The sequence below is a fragment of the Gavialis gangeticus genome, unplaced genomic scaffold, assembly GCF_001723915.1.
Source record: "Gavialis gangeticus isolate Ggan-Ray unplaced genomic scaffold, GavGan_comp1, whole genome shotgun sequence".
In the NCBI taxonomy this organism is placed as follows: domain Eukaryota; kingdom Metazoa; phylum Chordata; order Crocodylia; family Gavialidae; genus Gavialis; species Gavialis gangeticus.
Window position 1 is genome coordinate 26,873,926 of NW_017729033.1, and position 18,850 is coordinate 26,892,775.

General features: G+C 43.8%; 1 protein-coding gene across 6 annotated transcripts in view; it reads right to left on the bottom strand.

Moving 5' to 3' along the window:
• SORCS2 (sortilin related VPS10 domain containing receptor 2) overlaps positions 1-18,850 on the bottom strand; it is an 882,674-nt gene that overhangs the window by 237,434 nt on the left and 626,390 nt on the right. For all 6 annotated transcript variants that reach the window (XM_019526396.1, XM_019526393.1, XM_019526392.1 and 3 more), the window contains exons 5-6: positions 5,975-6,039; positions 1,313-1,431 (exon numbers count right to left, since the gene is read on the bottom strand). In XM_019526396.1, coding sequence (XP_019381941.1) covers positions 1,313-1,431; positions 5,975-6,039 — 184 coding nt within the window. The remainder of the gene's footprint in view (positions 1-1,312; positions 1,432-5,974; positions 6,040-18,850) is intronic.

Consider the following 18,850-nt stretch of genomic DNA (forward strand, 5'->3'; position numbering starts at 1 on the left):
TTTCCTGTCTGTCTGGAGTATAACCCGTAAAAATGATATATAGCTGTTTGCACTAATCTTGAGACAGCATGAGTTTTAAAAAGCAGAACTAAAAAATAAAACTGCAAACCTAGCTGATTTAATAATTTGTGCTTAGAGTCAGTAAAATTAACGGACCTAACCACAAGGTATAATTAACATAGTGGGTTGAACTTGGGAGGGGGCATGTTAATCTCAGACCCCAAAGTGATGTGGTGTGATTTGCTTATTGGGTAAACCCAAGCTTAGGCAGTAACTTATTATAATGATTTCTAACACCTTTTAACCCCATAGGATAACAGCTATAAAATAAGATTATAAATTCTGTATAGCCAACAGATTAACATAGACAAGATATAAAAGAACACGCACGTTAAGTGACCCTCTTAAAGGATGGAACAGAAGGGTCACTGCTGTCCCATGCCCCCAGATCTCTTACTCCCTGTGTGAACGAGGACCAGATCCTGAATGAGGGACCTTCCCCCGGTATCGCCCTCCGACAGCATGGATCAGGGATGCCCAACTTCACTGAATCAACTTGACGTGTACCTGACACTGAGGGACTATCAATAAGTTACTAACCAAGTGGGAACTCTTGGTTGATTTCTCTGTTTGTTTTTTTATTATCACTGCCAATTTTAACTTGTATTGTTGTGTTGTCTGTTTATTAGCTTAACCTTTTTATTAACTGTTATATGTGTAAACTATATTTTTTGTTGTTATAAGTAAAATTTATTCTAAGTTAAACTTGTCATTGCTTTCCTCCCAACATCACCTCCTCGATCCCAAACCAAAAAACCCAGTGGCTAATATAAGTTGCAGTACTTGGTCAACCTGCAACTAAATTGATATACTCACAATACCCAGCTGGCCTGTGACAAACACCCCCCCCCACCACCATTTGGAAGCATGGGGACGCTGAATACATGTGACTCTAAGGCTGCTGGAGCATGCTAATTAGTACACTCCAGCAGACTTGATTAATTAAGTCTGATCCAATGCACATGTAGAATGCACATGTATAGGTGCCCGTACTGTCCAAATTAATACCTGAGAAATGAAACGGCATGTAATTATATCAGATTCTAAGGAGATACAAGAACATGGTTTGTTGTAGCTCAAACACACTGTTTTGGATAGGATTGCTGCAGAATGCCAGGAATTATATCAAGATTCATAAGCTATGTTTACAATGTAATTCTTTGGGACCTCACTCCACTCTTTTGTTGTAGGATTTAAAACATCACAATTTCTGAGTTGAAGTTGGAATTGCCTCTTCAGTAGGGGACATTACCTGAAGGAATATGTAGTCATCCTGCACAGTCAGGGAATCCTGGTCAATGCTGCCAGTAAACAAGACTGTCATTGTTTTATCAGAACAATTCTGAATTTGACAGGTGATGTAACAATAACCTGAAGATGGAGAGAGAGACATATTTATAGGCTTTTCAAAATAAAAGAAGCAAACATTTTGAAATCCTGTTCTTATGGAAAAAGTATCACCCTTATATTCCGTTGAGAATAATTAAACTTAACCCTCCTATAAAATTTTAATCTCTTAATCCTCACTCCATTCCTGAGAAGTAGGCAGGTATTCTTCTCATCTCAGAGGCAGGGAAACTGAGGCCCAAAGAACTTAACAACTAATTGTTCACTGGTTACTGTAGAGGCATACATAAGTGAAGGCCAGGAAAAGAGCTTCTCTCCTTGCTTGACCTGCATACGGGGCCAAATTTATTATCAGCAGTGCAAATTTAAAATACTGTTAATGATAGTAAAGGAGTTCCTCTAGTGTAAGACTGAGTAAATTAGAAGAATAAGGCCTGCCTAATGGGTGAAATATCCCTGCTCTAGAATTATGAAGGTCGTTTTCAAAATTCTGATGAGATTGTATAATTCCATATTAAATGCTGTAGAATTCTTCTAATTCCATATGCTGTATGATTCTTATAATTCCTTATTAAATGCTGTAGGATACAACCTGCCCAGCCGCTTCTATCCCCGAGGCTCAACACCATGCACTTGCAGCTCCACACTCACAGAGGAGAAGCCCCGCACTGGACTCCACTGGGAAGCAGGGGGCAGGACTCTCTCCAATCCCAGCACAGTGCTGGGACCTGCATGGCAGGGAGCAGGGGATGCAGCTGGCTCCAATGCAGTGCTTCCCCCACTGCAAGTGCTGGAGCTGCAGGCTCAGGAAGCAGAGTTGTGGAGATAAAGCAGGCTCCACTCTCTCCCTGCCCACAGCACTGGCTGGAGACGCACCTGCACTGGGCACGAGCACCCTGATCTCCCTGCCTGCTGCTGCTGCCAGGCAGTGGGGCAGGGGCTGCATGCGCTGGGGGGAGTGTGAGGGTCCCTACACCCCCCACCCTCCATCACACCCCCCACAGCCACACCCTGCCCAGCTGAGCTCCGTACTCCTGCTGCCCCTCTGAGGGAAGGAAGAAGAGGGGGAAGAGTTCCTCCCAGCATGGAACAGAGCCTCCCCCTGCTCTGGTGGGGGGGGTGCAGAAGAGTGGGTAGAAGAGTGCCCCGCTGGGGCTGGACAGCATCCCATAGAGACTTCCCTCCCCTCCTTGTAGCAATGGGGGAGAAGCAGGGGGAAGAGTCCACTTCTGGGTCCAGGCAGCCTCACAGAGCCCCCCCACTTCCACTCCACTGCAGGGTGGGGGCAGGAGGAGGGAGAAGAACCCGACAGCACTGAACAGGGCCCCCCTCCTGGCCCCGTGGTGGTGGGGGAGAGGAAGGAGGGGGAAGAGTTCCCCTCCGAGGCTGAGCAGCCATGTGTCCCGGGAATCCTGGCTGTCAGGGAGCCACTGGGGTGGGCCCACTAGGGCCTGGCCATGCCCCCACCCCCCAGCTTAGCTTCCCTGTGGAAGGGAGGGCTACTCTAGCACCCCCAGGCTTCTGGCTTTAGCCACTGCAGGCATGTGCCAAACACCTATCCACTTACAAACTGGTACACTCTCTGCAGGTTAGACTAACCTGCAAAGACTGAATCAATTCAGACTCAGGCTTCATAGCTCCCCAAGCCCCACCTAGCACCACCACTGCTTGCCCTGCACAAGGGTGGGGGCACAGCTGGCATGGCTCCCTTATGTGAGCAGGCAGGGAGGGGGCTTATTCTGCTGCTCACCCTGTGCAGAGAGCAATTGGTGGCGGCTAGAGTCAGTCGCCCAGGGGCTGCTGTGGCAGTGAGGGGATGCACCAGGTGGATCCCTGCTTGGATCTGTGGGACATGGAGGCAGGAATTAAACCCCCTGCTTGGCCAGTTCACTTCAGGCTACCGCAGCTTCCCTGCAGCTGAGGGCTGCTCTAGTGCCTTCCGGCTCCTGGCCTGAGCCACTGCTGGCATGTGCCCACATTTCCTCAGTCCAGAGGGAGTGTCTGTTCACTTGCAAATTGGTTCAATCTAGGCAGGTTAGATTAATCTGCAAAGATTGGATCAATTCAGTCTTGGGCTTTTTGAATGTCTGCCCCTAGCTTTGGGGTTTTCAAATTCAAAATCTACATGTGGATATGAATTTTGAAAATGGCTACTATCATTATCATGTCTGCATGCATGTATAGAGAGAAGGTTAGCCAAGTTAGTCTGAAGTCAAGCAGAAGGTAGGGCAAGGTAATACCCTAGAAATTAATTGGGTTAGAGAGGCATGAACTTTCATGAGCTACCTACTTTATCAGAGGCTACGGCATCATGAGCATGAAAGCTCATGCGCCTCCGAATTTGTTAATCTCTAAGGTGCCACCCTGCTCTACCTTCTTCCTGAAATCATACAGAAGTATTAACTGAACTGCCCAGCATAGCTCATGTCTAATTTAAACCAAGCAAAATAAAAGGGCAAATGATGCCTTTTTTTAAAAAAACTGTGGAGAGCCCTAGAAGTAACTGGAATTTTTCTCCTGAAGGAAAAAAGAGGCTTTGCCAGGGTCCTTTTCAGGTTTATGCCAGTATCTTAAGAAGTAGTAATGTCACCACACCAAAGAGTTGTAAGATACAGTAGGTTTGGGGGGAACAAATGAATTTTCTGCTATATGGATTCACTAGTCATCATTCTTGGTTGCCTTTCACCTACTCAGCCACCTGCAGGTGGCTGCTCATTGTGCCAGGCAGATGGAGTGGGGGTGGAAGGTGGCCAGGAGAGAGAGCTGGAGCCCCATGTACTGAAACAGGAGCCCCCTGGCTGCAGCTTCCCCTGCCCTGAGCGGCGTAACAAGGGTAGGGTTACCATACATCTGGGTTTTCCAGACATGTCCTCTTTTTTGGACACATGTGCTGTGTCTGGGTGGGTTTCTGAAATAATGTCTGGGTTTTCTGCTCTCCTAGGCTGGCTGCTTGGGGCTGGGAACAGCGGGCAAGATGATGGTTTGCTGCGGGTCATGTGCTCCCTATGTGGACTCTGGCAACCAGGTAGAGAGAGAGGGTGCATGCACAATGGGGAGCTGCTTGTGCAGCAAGCCTGGGGGGGCAGAGATCTGCAGGTCGGGAGTAAGGGGCATCAGCAGGGCTGGGCGGCAGGGCAAGGGGCTGCAGGTTGGGAGTGAGGGGCACTGGCAGCCCTGGGAGGGGCAAAGGGGGCTGTGGATCAGGAGTGAGGGGCCCAGGGGATGGGATGAGTGACTGTGGGTTGGGTGTGCAGGACACTGGCAGCACCAGGGGGCTGCAGATCAGGAGAGAGGGGGACCAACAAGGGGTTGGGGGCAGGGTACTGCAGTTTGGGAGAGAGGAGCACTGGCAGGGCTGGGGTCAGTGAGGGGCAGCAGAATGGGTGGGAATGGGCAGGAGCAGGGCACTGGCATGCCACTGCCCCCCATTATCATATTCCCCTTGCCACCCCACAGGTGTCCTCTTTTTTGGACCTGGAAATATGGTAACCCTAACTGCAGAGACAGGGGAAGAAGGAGCTGCTGGAGGCAGGCAGAGCTGAGCAGTACCCGGGCAGCTGCAGCCACACTGGGAGCAGCCCTGCTGGGAGGCTGTACACACTGGCTGGGGCCAGGGACTGCAGGTGGGAGCACGGTGTGGGCTGCCTGAGCTGGAGCAGGCAGGGCTCAGGCCCATGTGGAACGCTGTGGGAGCAGCTGCGGGCCAGTTCCAATCAACTGTTTGGCACCGGCCCATGGACCAGATCCAATCAATTGGTGGGATGGATGTGTCCTACAGGCCATATTTTTGCCCACCCTTGCTCTAGATGCACATAAGGCTGCCTTTTGAGAGAACTGAGAAATTATGCACCTTCCCAGATGGAATAAGTTCACTTTCCTGAGGTAAGAAGCATACTTTTTAGTCCAGGAGGCCACATATGCTTAGGCATCTGGCAAAATAGACAGACAGGTGCATTTTGGAAATTCAGGCTCTACCTCTTTAACAATTATAATTGTATGTAGGATGATAATTTAAGGAATTAAATAACCTTTCCTGGATGTAATTCCTAAGAAGAGTCACCTAAACTTTGTGATTGTGGTATCCACTTGGTATAACATGTTCTGGCTGCTAATCTATATTTAAAAACCCCAGACAAATTATGCTGAATTTGCAACACAAGCAATTTCTGGGGAAAGATGGTTAGTTCAGTAGAAATGACATATGCAGGGATTCATTCTAACAGACACTCACCCAGCACTACATTGCACCGCCAGCTCTATTTGCAAATCAGGAAAAAATGTTCAATGTTTAAGTGCCAGAACAAATTGCACTATTAATGGACTTTTTCACTGGAGCATATCATCTTGACTTCAATTTGCCTCAGAGTGGAAAACAAGTAAATTTTAAATTATACTACATTTCTATATAACAGGACAGCTTTGCAGAATACAGATAAACACAGCAAGAATCTGAGATGTGGAAAATGCATCTTCCCACCAGTTTTAAGTGTCTATAAAAAGTATTCTTTAAAATAAAAAGAAGCAACAATATATTAGGATACCATTGCTAACACTGTCATTTGCATACCTCCACTGGGGTCCTGAATTTCCATATGAACCAAATCAGGATCTCCATCAACTCCAGCAACAGCCCTGTAAACATAATATAATCAAGTTATGTTGGGTCAACTACAGAATAGTAATTACACAGACGGAAAAACAGAAGGATTTCATACAACATTTTTCCAGGCTTCTTATTTGGCAATTTAAAATAAAAGCCATTTATAATTTTTATGGAAAAGACATATTTTCTGTTCTTCACATTATATCTGTCTTTATCTTTTCTTAGTAGAATCCCCATCTTTACAACATTCATACAGAGTATATACTAATTTCAATTGGAGAAAGGAACAGAATATACGTGCAACTCCTGACCAAATGGGTTCTTATTGATACAATCCTAATTTAATCCATTTTAATCACGCATTTGATACACAAGTGCACACATCTGCCATGCTGAATAAATAGCACATCTTTTTTTAACTAGATTTGGCATTAAGGACCCTAGGGTCAGATTCACAGCTAACAAATATTTGGGATTATTTCCATATTATAAACATTGTAAACCTGATGCACAATTCCCATAGCTAATCAATATATTTTTTTTTAGGTATATTCACTGGAATCAGTTTCAACTTGAACAAATGAATTTAAGAATGAAGATTAATTTTCAGGAAGAATCTTTGAATAAAATTCAGTCAGAACTCATCACTATGTAGTTTAACTTAGACAAGGTATAATAGTGATCCAGCCTGACTCTGTCTGAATGCTTCCAGTATCAGATTCACTCAGTCAGAAGATGATTTTCTAATCCTCAGGGCTTCCGTCTCAATCTAGGATTAGAAAAATGAATCTGTGCTCTTCCTGGCTGTTATAATCATTAGTAAGAAAGATTCTGCATGGAAACTTAGGTGAAAGTTTTGTTGTCACAAAGCAAAACTGAATCCAGACCACATGCTCATAGTCACATTAACTCTGCATTGTGCATGCAGGTTAAAAAAAAACCAAACAGGACTCCATATGGAAAGTAGATATGACTTAAAAACATGCTGAGCAGAATCTAAGCAGATAAACTGAGTGACAAAGTACAATCTGGATATCATCAGTCTTTTTAAGCCATTAAATTACTTGGAATAAATCAGGCTCTTGGTCGTTATTAACAATAAAATGCAAAAGGGTTATACACTCTGTTGAACTTACATCACTTTGATTAATGGCACTGATAAGACTGATTTATGAGGAAAGATTAGGGGTCAGATTCTAAGTGGCTTGTCCAGGGGTGCATACAAAAGGGAAATCTTTTCTAGGCTTGACGTCAATCAGAAACAGCAACACGGCCTTCTCTCCCTCGACACCCTCAAGGTGAGGAACAAGCTAGAAAGGGTGGGCACAGGTCCTTCTGCACAAGTCAGCAAGGCCACTCACATAGCCAGTGGGTAACACATGAGGACCTCTACAAGAGATCTACCTCCCTGATTCAGAATTCCTTCCTACACTCCCCTGAATCCAGTCAGTCTTCAGCTCTGCACAACACCCAGGATCCAATGTGTGATGACTAAACTCTATTAGAGCTATTGTAAATGAGTGGTGTTCACCCTGTGCTGAGGGCCAGCCCAAAAACCATGCCCTCGATACAGATTTTTTAAAGTCACCTGCAGGAGGCCGAGTTTAGGATGCAGTACAATGGTTTGGAGAGGAAAATAAGTGAAGGTGGTAAGTGAAGGAGTTGAGCTCCATGTAAGTGTAGATGACAAATCTGTTACCACCCTTCTGCCATGTACAGAATCCTGAAACATTCAAGAATAAATTGACACTTGGAGCTGTGTGTGCACAGGCTGAGGCTATCTCCTCCCAGCAGAAATTTAGGGAATAGCTGGACCCCTGGCTCCATCCCATGATGTGCTGGCTAGCCACAGTCATATGCCAAATGCAAATTAATATCTTCCCCCTTCCCCCACCCTGAGGCAAAAGGGAAAATAAAAACACAGTTCCTCTCATATACTGCTTCTAGGTTGGTCCAAGCTATGTGCTGCCCCATATATAGAAGTCTTGCAGAAAAGCTATAATCTGGTCTTTAAGAAACAGAGAATATTATGGCAGAAAGATGTTATTTGCAGCATGGCTGTGTCTGAAATAAATGGGTAGAATTATGTGATGTGAGAGAAAGTGATAAGTCAAGTCAGGAAATTATTAAGCCTTAAACAAGAAAAAAGTCTTACTTCTGCTGTGAAATTAATCTAACACAAAATATATTCTGGTATACTGAGGACAACATACCACGCACGACAAGACAGTTTAATGATGGAATAGCTTTTTAAGGGTGCATATGAATAGAGGGGAGAATCCTCCAACATTTTCACTGGGAAGACCAATTTTATTTCTGCAAATATTCACAGCATACCAAATCAACCATGATATCACTTCAGTAGCTGCTGTTCATGGAAAAAGGAAGACGTTTGTTGAATATTTTAGTTTTTAACTGGACCCCATGCAGCTGGGCAGAGAACTAGCGGAAACTTCAAGAGCTGAAATCTTCCAAGACTTAACTAGAGATACCAATCATCATCAATAATGCAAAGATTGCTTTTCAGGGCACTTTTAAAATAAACTCTTGTATCCATAATTTATCACCTATGGTTTTAAAAGCACAGTTGGAAATGTTTGTTAATACTGTTAGCCTTTTCAAACTCCTTTGAATGTCCCAAAATTACTAGAAGTCTCCTGATGACTTAGTTCCTCCTAAGTAAAATAAAGTTTATATCTGTACTGTCTGTTTTCACTTCCATTGTAACCCTTTAATGCCAAAATCTGTGACTGATCTGTTTTAATATGGACTGAACAGACATTTAAAGTATAAGTTCTCATCCCAGAAGCTCCTCCCACCTTTTAACATTTCATTTGAACAGATACGGATGTGAATCGAAGTATCTATTTTAGATTAGACAGTAAAACTAGCTTTCTTTCGTTTGTTTTTTTGGTTTAGACACTTTTCTTGAACACTTCCAACAAAACCACCCTTCTTTAATTACACAGAGCCAATAAGCATGGATTTGGTCCTATTAACATGAAAACAATGGACTAGATTAATTAAGCTTAATAAGTAAACCAAATATTTGTGTGTAAAATAATGAATACACCTTTGGTGTGTATACATAATATGTTACAGTATTATAGCTTGTAGAATATGTAAAGAACAACATCCAGCTGACACTAATTTACCTTAGCCTGACCAAAGGCATGCTCCCTTTAGGTTCACTGATAAAAGTGTAGCCTTTATGCCATCAGGATTAGTTTTCAGTTTCAGTTACACTAAAAGAGAGCATTCATTTTCCAAAGCATAGAGAGCTCTCATTTGGCCTGGTGGGTCATTGACAGACCTCAGAACTGACCTCCAAATCATCCGATTTCATCTTAGAAAAATTTGGTCATTATGGTTGCAAAGAAAACCATTCAAACATGTAATATAAATAACACATAGTACTTGCCTAAATTTCCAGGAAGCCAGGAACAATACGTCGTAAGAGTCAAATGCTGCAAACATTTTAATGCAGAGATCAGTTGCCTACAGCCCACGGTCTGCAGCAGACCTACAAAGGGATTAGATCCAGCCTGAAAAGGTCCAGTTCCATCTGTTTTTTTCTAGGGGCGCACCAATTCCCTTAGTTTGATCCAATCTCATCCACAATTTGCTAATGGCTGGCCTATCTGCTCTAGGCAGCTGTTACTGCCCATGTGGAAGACTGCTGTTCTTCCTCAGCACAGCCTCTGCTCCCTGTCATTGGAGCAGCCGAAGGGAAATGGTACCAGATGGGTTGCAAAATTTCTAGTAATGAAAAAGCCTTTGGCACAAGCTGATTCAGTAGTGCATAGCCCAACCAGCTATTTTCAGAGACATCTGATGCCAGCCATTGAAGGTGAATATAGAGATCTTGAGAGACAACTTCAAGGTGTGTGTGGCTTTGATCGTAGCATGCAACATGGTATGGTACATGGAGTTAAACTCTACGGAGCTTGATTTCCCAATGGCACACACCTGGCAGAATGTAGCTGGTTAAATATTCATCACCAAAACTTTTTTTTTTCCAAATGGAAAAAATGGGTTTTCAGTAAAGCATAATGGGTTTTCTCATAAAGCATCTGCCTTCCTCATTTAAAAAATGTTATTATTATTTATTTGTCCATCAGAAGTCTAAAAAACCAAAAAGGGGGCGGGAAAGGCTTGTAGCGGTTTTTGGTTGAAAGTTTCCATTATTCAGCTGGTTTTCCCCCCTGCACTTTTGTTTTTTTGTTTATGATGCTTAGTTCCCTTTTTTCGGTTTTGAAGTTTCATAGTTTCAAAGTAGCTAGGGTCAGAAGGGACCTGAACAGATCATCTAGCCTGACCCCCTGCCACAGGCAGGAATGAATGCTGGGTTCACAAGATCCCAGACAGATGATCGTCCAACCTCCTCTTGAATTTGCCCAAGGTAGGAGCAAGGACCACTTCCCTGGGATGTTGGTTCCAGATTTTGGCCACCCGAACAGTAAAATATTGCCTTCTGTTCTCTAATCTAAACCTATTCGCCATCAGCTTATTACCATTGTTCCTCATCACCCCAGGTGGTGCTGGGGAGAAAAGGGCTCTACCTACTTGCTGTTGATTTCCCCTGATGAGTTTGTAGGCAGCCACCAGGTCCCCCCTCAGCCTCCTCTTTCAAGGAGGGGATTGCTCAGAAGTCTAGAAGTTTTCAAGGACAGGATTGCTTAGAAATCTAGCTTTTCCATGAAATGTCGGGGCATTTTGTTTGTTTGTCTCTGTGGAAGTTTTAAACAGGAAAAATAAATCTTTCTGAGAGAGGGAGAGGTATCGGATCTCGGGAATTCCCAGGGAACAAACCCCTGACCCAAGCCCTCTCTCTCCATACTTAACTCGGAGGAAGAAAGGAACAGCCAGCAGCCTCATGTCAGGGGTGCATGCCAGCTCGAGATGGGATCACGCAGCATGGGAAGAGGAACTGTCAGTTTGAGACCCCAGTTTGAATCCTGGAGAGGCAAGATGGAGGCAGAGGGGCGAAGCATACCCGAGGTTCCCCCGGTTTGAATCGGGGGGAGAAAAGAGAGACGTGGAGGGGCAGGGTATGCCTGGGAGTACCCTGCTCAGAGCCAGAGAGAGAGAGAACAGGACCCAAAGGGGTGGGGCATGCTCAGAGAGCCCCAGCCCAGGGTCAGAAAGAGTGAGAGAGAAAAAGAGGGGTGAGACGGACCCAAACTTCTGCAGCTGGAAGCTGGAAGAGGACAGCTGGAAGTGGAGAGGTGAGACACACCTGGAGAAGCCCAACTGGAAAACAGAGAGAAAGAACTAGTGGGGGAGAGGCACGGTAAGCCTGGTGATACCCTACTGGGAGCTAGAGGGAGAGATCTGCACATGGAAGGGCATTGTGCACAGTCTCCACCCTGAACCAGTGAGGGAGAGAGAAAGGGTGGAACCAAAGGCTGGGAAGTTTACAGTCTTTGGGGATAGGGGGAGAAAGAAATGCAGCAAAACAGAGAAAAGAGAACAAAGAATTAAGAAGTTTTGTTGAAGCTGCAAAAAAAACGGTCAGGAACTGTATATTCTCATTTTGTTTAACTTTTCTTGAACTCTAAGTTTTACCCTAAAGAGATTCTCAGGGTTAAAGTGGTGTAAGGAAGGGGTGCGGGGAATGGTGGAGCCCCATATTTCCAAATAGTCACATGTTGCGGTGCTGTGCCTGTGAGAGCACATTTCTTCCGTTTGTCTTCTTGTGGAACATCATCCCAGAAATATTAAAAATCATTATTAAATATAAAAGTCATGGCAGGTGAGATATTTTCATCTGGGAGGGAGTAAAAAGGGGTAACAGAAGCCCCCTTTTCCCCTACAAAGCAGAAGAGGAAGATGTCATCATGTAAGGGCCATAAGCTCTATAGCACCTACAGTCAACAATTTCCTACACGGCTCTACTGTGTAGTTTCCTAGACATGGTAAAATATACAAAATGTTACCAATATCAGAAAAGTACCAGTGCTTACATAATCATAATTTGATCTACAGGAATTAATTCAGATCAAGAATTACAAGCAGTTCACTCGGCGCAACACAAATGGGAATCAATCTGTGACAAATGATACCATCCAAGATGATGTTGCCTTTGGATACTATACCCACACAGATAGTACTTCTGTATTTTAAGAGCTTTGGGTTAATTTTTGCAGAGAAAGGCAGAGTTACTTTGTTTGTTAAACTGATTTTATTCAAGTGAAGCAGAAACCAGGTAGCTAGTCAGGTGGAATTTGTTATGGATATTCAGTTTACCTTCTCTAATTAGGTCCCTCAAAAAAGCCAGATTCGTATCAAATACTATTAAATATTTTATACAATTCATTTTGATAATGAAATAATAAAATGAATATTTCATTTTGATAATGAAATAATGAAATTGTCTGATCATGAAAAAAAGATCCTTCAGTATGCCATTCCTAACACTATAAATAAAAAAACACGCCTGTTACATCAGGACCCTAAAAAGGCCCACTGAAAATTAGCAAGTCTTTTCTGCCTGTCCTGTGTTAATTTTAAGCTTATCAGAACATTAGTAGGTTCTAAATTTGGAATGTAAACTGATTTTCAGTAATTCATACTGTCAGCTCAAGGGCAAAGCCCTACTTAGAAATCCAGTCAAAACAGCATTATTCATGGCTTACTATAGGACTGCCAGATCAAAAACTATTGTTACTAAATACCATACCAGAGGGATTTTTTTTTTAAACTGTGTTGCAATGTCTATTCTGATTAGCTTTAAAGGATAAAGGCTTCTGGCAATCTGAGTTACTTGGAGAGACGAAAAGAATAATTTGATTTACACAAGTTAATTATATGTTTCAGTTATAACCAATTTTATGTTTCAGACCCAGCAAGTAGAATTCTTTATGTCATCTTTTAAAGTCCTCCTGTCAACTACTCATTCAATGATCTATCCAGCCAATCCCTCGGCTGTACCTTTTATGCTTCCCATGCCTAAATGCTTTGAAATGAAAATATTCTCTCAGTCCATCACACCTAAATACCAACGCTAGAGCTCGCTGTCATATTCATCATCAAACCAAAAAAATATATATATTGCCTTAATTGATCAAGTCAAATGTAAGAATGACCGTCCATTCCAATTCTTGGCTTAATGCACAAATGCTTTTCATGCAAAATTCAGTGTTAAAGAGTCAGTGAAATCCTCTTTCCATTTTCTTCCCCTTCAGGGCATAACATCTCTGAAATCCACTCTTGCACCTGGCACTTGAATAGCCAGGAACTCACTACATTTGACATTAATGACTACAGCTATGATTGATTACTCATATGGGATTTCATGCTCAGAACTGAACTTTGGTCTCTAAACTGCAACAGCACTACACAAATCAAGCCATCATTTTTTTATTTATTTTTTTTACCACTCATGACAATAAAGAACCTTTTTTCTAAAAAAAAATCTATCACATAGGATCCACATATTCCAACAAGATTAAGAAAATAATTCTTTTGGGCTCTGGATATAGTCACAAAGAAATGTTTTTTCCTGCTTCTAACAGAAAATGTAATGGGCCTAATTTTGTAGCCAGTGATTACAGATCTTGCTTGGGTGAAGTCAGTCTTTTTGTAGAGAGAGTTCACAGGCTGTGCAGTATTTCTGTTACTTAAACTCTATTTTAGGAATGTTCAAGGAACTGACTCATTACATGCAGAAAATTTGCTGCCCCTTCTGCCTGGGGTGAATATCACGCATTGTGAGCGAGGACTGCAGAACCAACTCCAATGTATGGCAAACAAGTGAAAGGAATCACAAACCACAACATTCCTGCCTCTGAGGAAAAAATATTATTTACTTTTGTTTTTGAGATATTGAATTCTATGGGAATGGAGGATGCTTAGACTCTTGCAGAATCAAGCCCAGGGCATGCACTCAGTGCCACTCTAAGGTAGCCTGACTTCCTTATTTCTAGGAGTTGGGCTGTGTAGAATGGGATCAGTGTAGACATATCCTCAGTTCCATGTTTATTACCTTCTCTTCTCTTCCCTTCCCTCATACCTCCTTTTTTCTTCTCTCTTTTTGCCCTCAGTGGGCACAGAGTTATTACTCTGGAGTTTATTGCTCCCAAGCATGTTGTTTGAAAGGCTCAACATGCTGCAGAGAGGCTGGCTCGGGCACAAGGATGCTTTAGTGCAGGGCGAGCTGGCAGGCAGCCCCTTGCTGACACACTCTCATGCCCCCGCCAGCTAGGGCTGCTACATGCACACTGCTGCAGAGTAAAAAACTCTGCAATAGGATAATACTTTATTTACTGCTACTATCTTGCTGCAGACTTGCAATTAGTTTACTTTAACCTAAGAGGGGCACACATGCAGATGTGCAATGTGTATTGAGGAGCTAATTGGTAAACACTTTGTGTAGATGCATCCAGTGAGTGATATTAATTCTTCTACACAGATACTTTGTAGTATTTCTTCATCCCTGTTAACGGTTCAGGGGCAGAAGCAGACAGGACCATCCCTGGGGGAGGCACAAACTGAGACCACCACCGCAGGCCCCACAATTTGGGGGGCCCCGCAGAGCCAACTGTAGGGCCTGCCTAGTGCTGGTGACTCCACACTGCTGCTGACTTTATGTCCAGCCGCTCGACCCCCCTGCGGCTTCTTTGTGTCTGGGCCCAGCAGAGGCTGATTTGCCCTGGGCCCTGGACCCTGCTAGGATCCTCCCTGGAAGCAGAGTTGTCTGCCCATGGTGGGTGGGGGCTGAACTGCTTTGAAGGACCCAGCAGGTTCTTTTGCCTCTTCGGCTCTTGCTAGGCTTTTCCTGATATTTCTTACTGAGCAGTAAAGCTTCTTGGAGAACAGAACATCTGTGTGCAGAAACTGTGATATTCTGACTTTTTCCCCCCCTAGAGTCAGGTAAAGAGTCAAAATACAGAAAAATATAGAATGAAAAGTTACAGAAACAGATTAGTTTGGAGATACTGGGTGCATCTACACGTGAAGTTATGTCACTGTAGCAACGCGCTACAGCAATGTAGTGTTGGCGGGCACAAACCATGATGCTGTAGCTATGTTGCCATAGCAACATGCTCCCTCAGTACAGCACATTGCTACGGCAATGTAGCAGTTTAAAATAACCGTGAACCACCGCATGGTGTAGTCTGGTCTGTTACTGTGCTGTTGCTTAGTACTTCCAAAAGTACTAAATAATGGCACAGTAACAATGGCACTGTAGGGGCATGTGCAGATGTGCCCACTGAAAAGTAAAACTGACATTTTTTAGGGTTACCATACTTGCAGGTTTTCCCAGACATGTCCTCATTTTTGGCCCCCTGTCCTTTGTTTGGGCAGGTTTTTAAAATGCAAGCAAATGCTCAGGTTTTTGCTCTGCCTCTGCTTTTCCCTGGCACTTGAGGCTTGGCTGTTTGGGGCAGGGGGCAGAGGGGGAAGGTGGCTGGCTGTCAGGAGATCACGTGCTCTGCACATGGACCCTGGCAGCTGGTCGCAGGTAAGGGAGACAGAGAGACAGCATGTGCATGCGCACATGTGCTGCGTGGGCAGCAGGGCTGGGGGAGAAGGGGGCTACAGGCTGGGAGTAAGGGGCACTAGCAGGGCTGGGGGGGTAGGGAGTCAGGGTCAGGGCTGGGGTACAGTGAATCAGGAGTGAGAGGCAGCAGCCAATTTGGGGGCTTAGGACTGAGGGCAGAGACAGGACACAGGCACACCCCACAGGCACACCTCTTTTCCCTCGCCCCTCCTCCTTCCCCCCACAGGTATCCCCCATTTTTATACTGGAAATAGGGTAACCTTATTTTAACTGAAATGCGAAGTTTTAACATTCCAAAACAAAAGGTCAATATGAAATGGCAGTTTGAAATGAGTGCTAGCATGGCATGTTTAGTCAAAATAATGATTTAAAAAGAAACATTTAATATTAAATCAATATTTACAAATGGAACACTTCATGTATTTAAACATGATGCTTAAAAAAGCTAGAAGAATTTTTCAAAATTAGTTTTTCCTCTTGAAAAGTTTTAATTTTTTGTAAAAAACACCATGCTTTCCAAAGAATAAATTGATGTCAGAAAATGTTTGACCCTACTGCTAAAGAGAAACTCAAAATAGCCATGTCAGTTCTGTCCCAAACTGGATCTTTACTCTCATTCATTGGAAAAATAGATTCTAACCCTCTTTGCTTGGGGTGTGCTTAATAGGGCAAGTTCAGTGCAGCTCTTAAGCGGCATGCACAGAGCCTGAGCTAGTACATGAGGCATGCTCCACGGCAGAACTCCGGGGTCTGGCGCAGAGGTAGTGTATGTATGACCTTACAGTCCTAATAACTGTAATGTCTTTTGTTAACAAAATAAGTTGATGTGATTAATAAAGAAATGATCGGCTAAATTCTCTACTGGTCTAAATGGACCTAGTGCGACATGCCCAGACCCCAGAAGTAGGCTGGGTACATCTTTGAGACACACTCCCAGGGTACCTCCACACGATTGGGGTGCCCTTCTGTTCCAACACGGAGTCTGCTACCTGCTGCTTGATTACTGAGAATTAGCTGAGATGCACCAGAGGCCAGCTCCTTTGCCTGTGGTACCCTAGCCCTATCTATCTCACTGGGGCCTTGCCAGCCAGGGGATTTTGCTACCTAACAGGATCATACCCTTGTCTGGTCATTTGCTCATAGAATGACCAAGTCTGCAGAGTGAATACTCCGGAATCACAAGCATCACTGACAAGTAGTTTATAAAAATATAACGACTGGATTGATTATGAAAACAAAGGCAAACATTAGAGATCAGTAACCATATGCTGAGATATAAGAATAAACCAACAACAGAAAAGTATCGTAACCTGTTCTTACCCTGCACCTTAAATCCAAGGATGTAGACCCTAGCTAGGTCAAAAAAGCAGACCCTGCCACTGACCTTTTTGTCAGGGCCTCCTACAAGTTCTCCTGTCAGCTTCTTTACTCAGCCTCTGGGCTGATGGACTGCAGCCTACCCTGTGCCTAGGAAAACCGAAGACAAAGCCATGTTCTTGAAGCCGGCAAAGTAGTTTTCTCTCTGGCTATTCACATAAGTTACGCCTCATGAATTCTAACAGAGCAAACACCCTATGCATATAATTTCCTTGGTCCCACCTCCTCCCCTGCCAAAGGTACATGTTTCCTAGAGCAGAAATTTGTCCTGATCTAATTAGGACCAGGGGGATATATGCATCCTTTCAGGCATGGAGATTTGCTAATCCAATATACTGTCTCTCTTCCCCCCAGTAGCTTGGCTAGCCAGGTGTTATTTTTTATGGTCCCTTCTTTTAAAATGCAAATTCACCCTTGTCTGGCCAAAGCCTCAGAGCATGTCCCCATGGGTTGATAAACGATTCAAGGAAATTGTTAATTCCAAGCCATTACCTCTTCTAAGTGTGTACAGGTGAGGGTTACTTAAGTAAATCAGCATTGTAAGGATATATCAAAATTACATTTATAGCAAATACTACAATGTATGGAAACATAAAGAAGATAAGGTTAAATATAGTTTGACAATCCTTTACATAGAGACTATACATGCCACATTAGTAAAACAAACTCAGGAAAGCATGCCAGACACTCCACAGCCCCTTAGATTTGTGACACATAACTCTTATTGGTACCACTGGGGTTTAACCTATTTATACCATCAGAGAGTTTTAGCCCAATTTAATGAGAGAAAGTTCTATACCTGAGAGTCTACAAAGACATCTAAATGAATGTTGTAACTTCTGAGAGGCAGGTAGGTAGTGATCATGCATAGGGTGGGGGTCTGGGGGTGGAATTGAGTGAAATCCTTCAGAATACAGTATAAAACATGAAGAGTTATACTTGAAAGCAGTCAGCCCCTACTTTTTATGTTATCCCATAATGCAAGTACAAAAGGACACTTCATTAAATTCACAACATTCACATTTATAACTAAACAAAGGGCATGCTTCTTCATACAGTGGATGGTCAGCCAGAGATGTGGCCACTGCTGTAGTCACAGAATCACATACAGTAGAGAGATTTTGTTTATTTTTAAGAGCTCGAGAATATTATACCCCATTGTACTAGCAGTTACACATGCTAACAGAAGCATTTTTGGATTAAACTATCAGTGGGATAAATGGCATAGCTCTATTGACGTCAGAAGCTACACTTTATGAAGACCTGCCTAACCAAATCTACTGTTTTGTGGTCAAAGTAGCATGGTCCTGCATGATATTTTTGTCTTATACAATTAATTAGGGTTTATTTCACCTTCCTTTAAAATGCCAGACATTGGGTCCTGCCAGAAGCAGAATGCTGGATTAGATGTTTGATAGGGCTGTGAGAAGCCTCAGTCGCTGATTCGATTCTGAAGAGATTCACCAGCTGAATCTGTAACTGAATTGAATCGAGAGACCTATTAATCTAACCATATCGAATTGGAAGCCTCTGAATTGATTCAGAGAGATTCGATGATTCAGCCACAGACACAGGTTTGTATCCTTTTTCTACATATCTCAAGGTACCAGGCGCTGAGCTACGTAGAAAAAGCATACATGAATGCCGAGATGGTGGGGTGGATGGAGCATCCCATGGGAGCATGGAAGACTCTCCTGCGCACTTGGCAGAGGACCCAGAAGTGGACCAGAAGTACTTCCAGTCCACTTCCAGGTCTCCCATGGAGCATGTGGAGGAACCCCTGCCCCCGGGCTCAGCAACTGGTCTGGGGGGGCACCCAGGGTCTCCCCCCATGGCCGATCACCAAGCTGGGAGAGGTGTGGGGGGAGGGGGGCATTTGGCAGTGGACACAGAAGTGGAGTGGAAGTACTTTCAGTCCACCTCTGGGTCCATTGCCAAGCATGTGGGCCCCCCCCCCC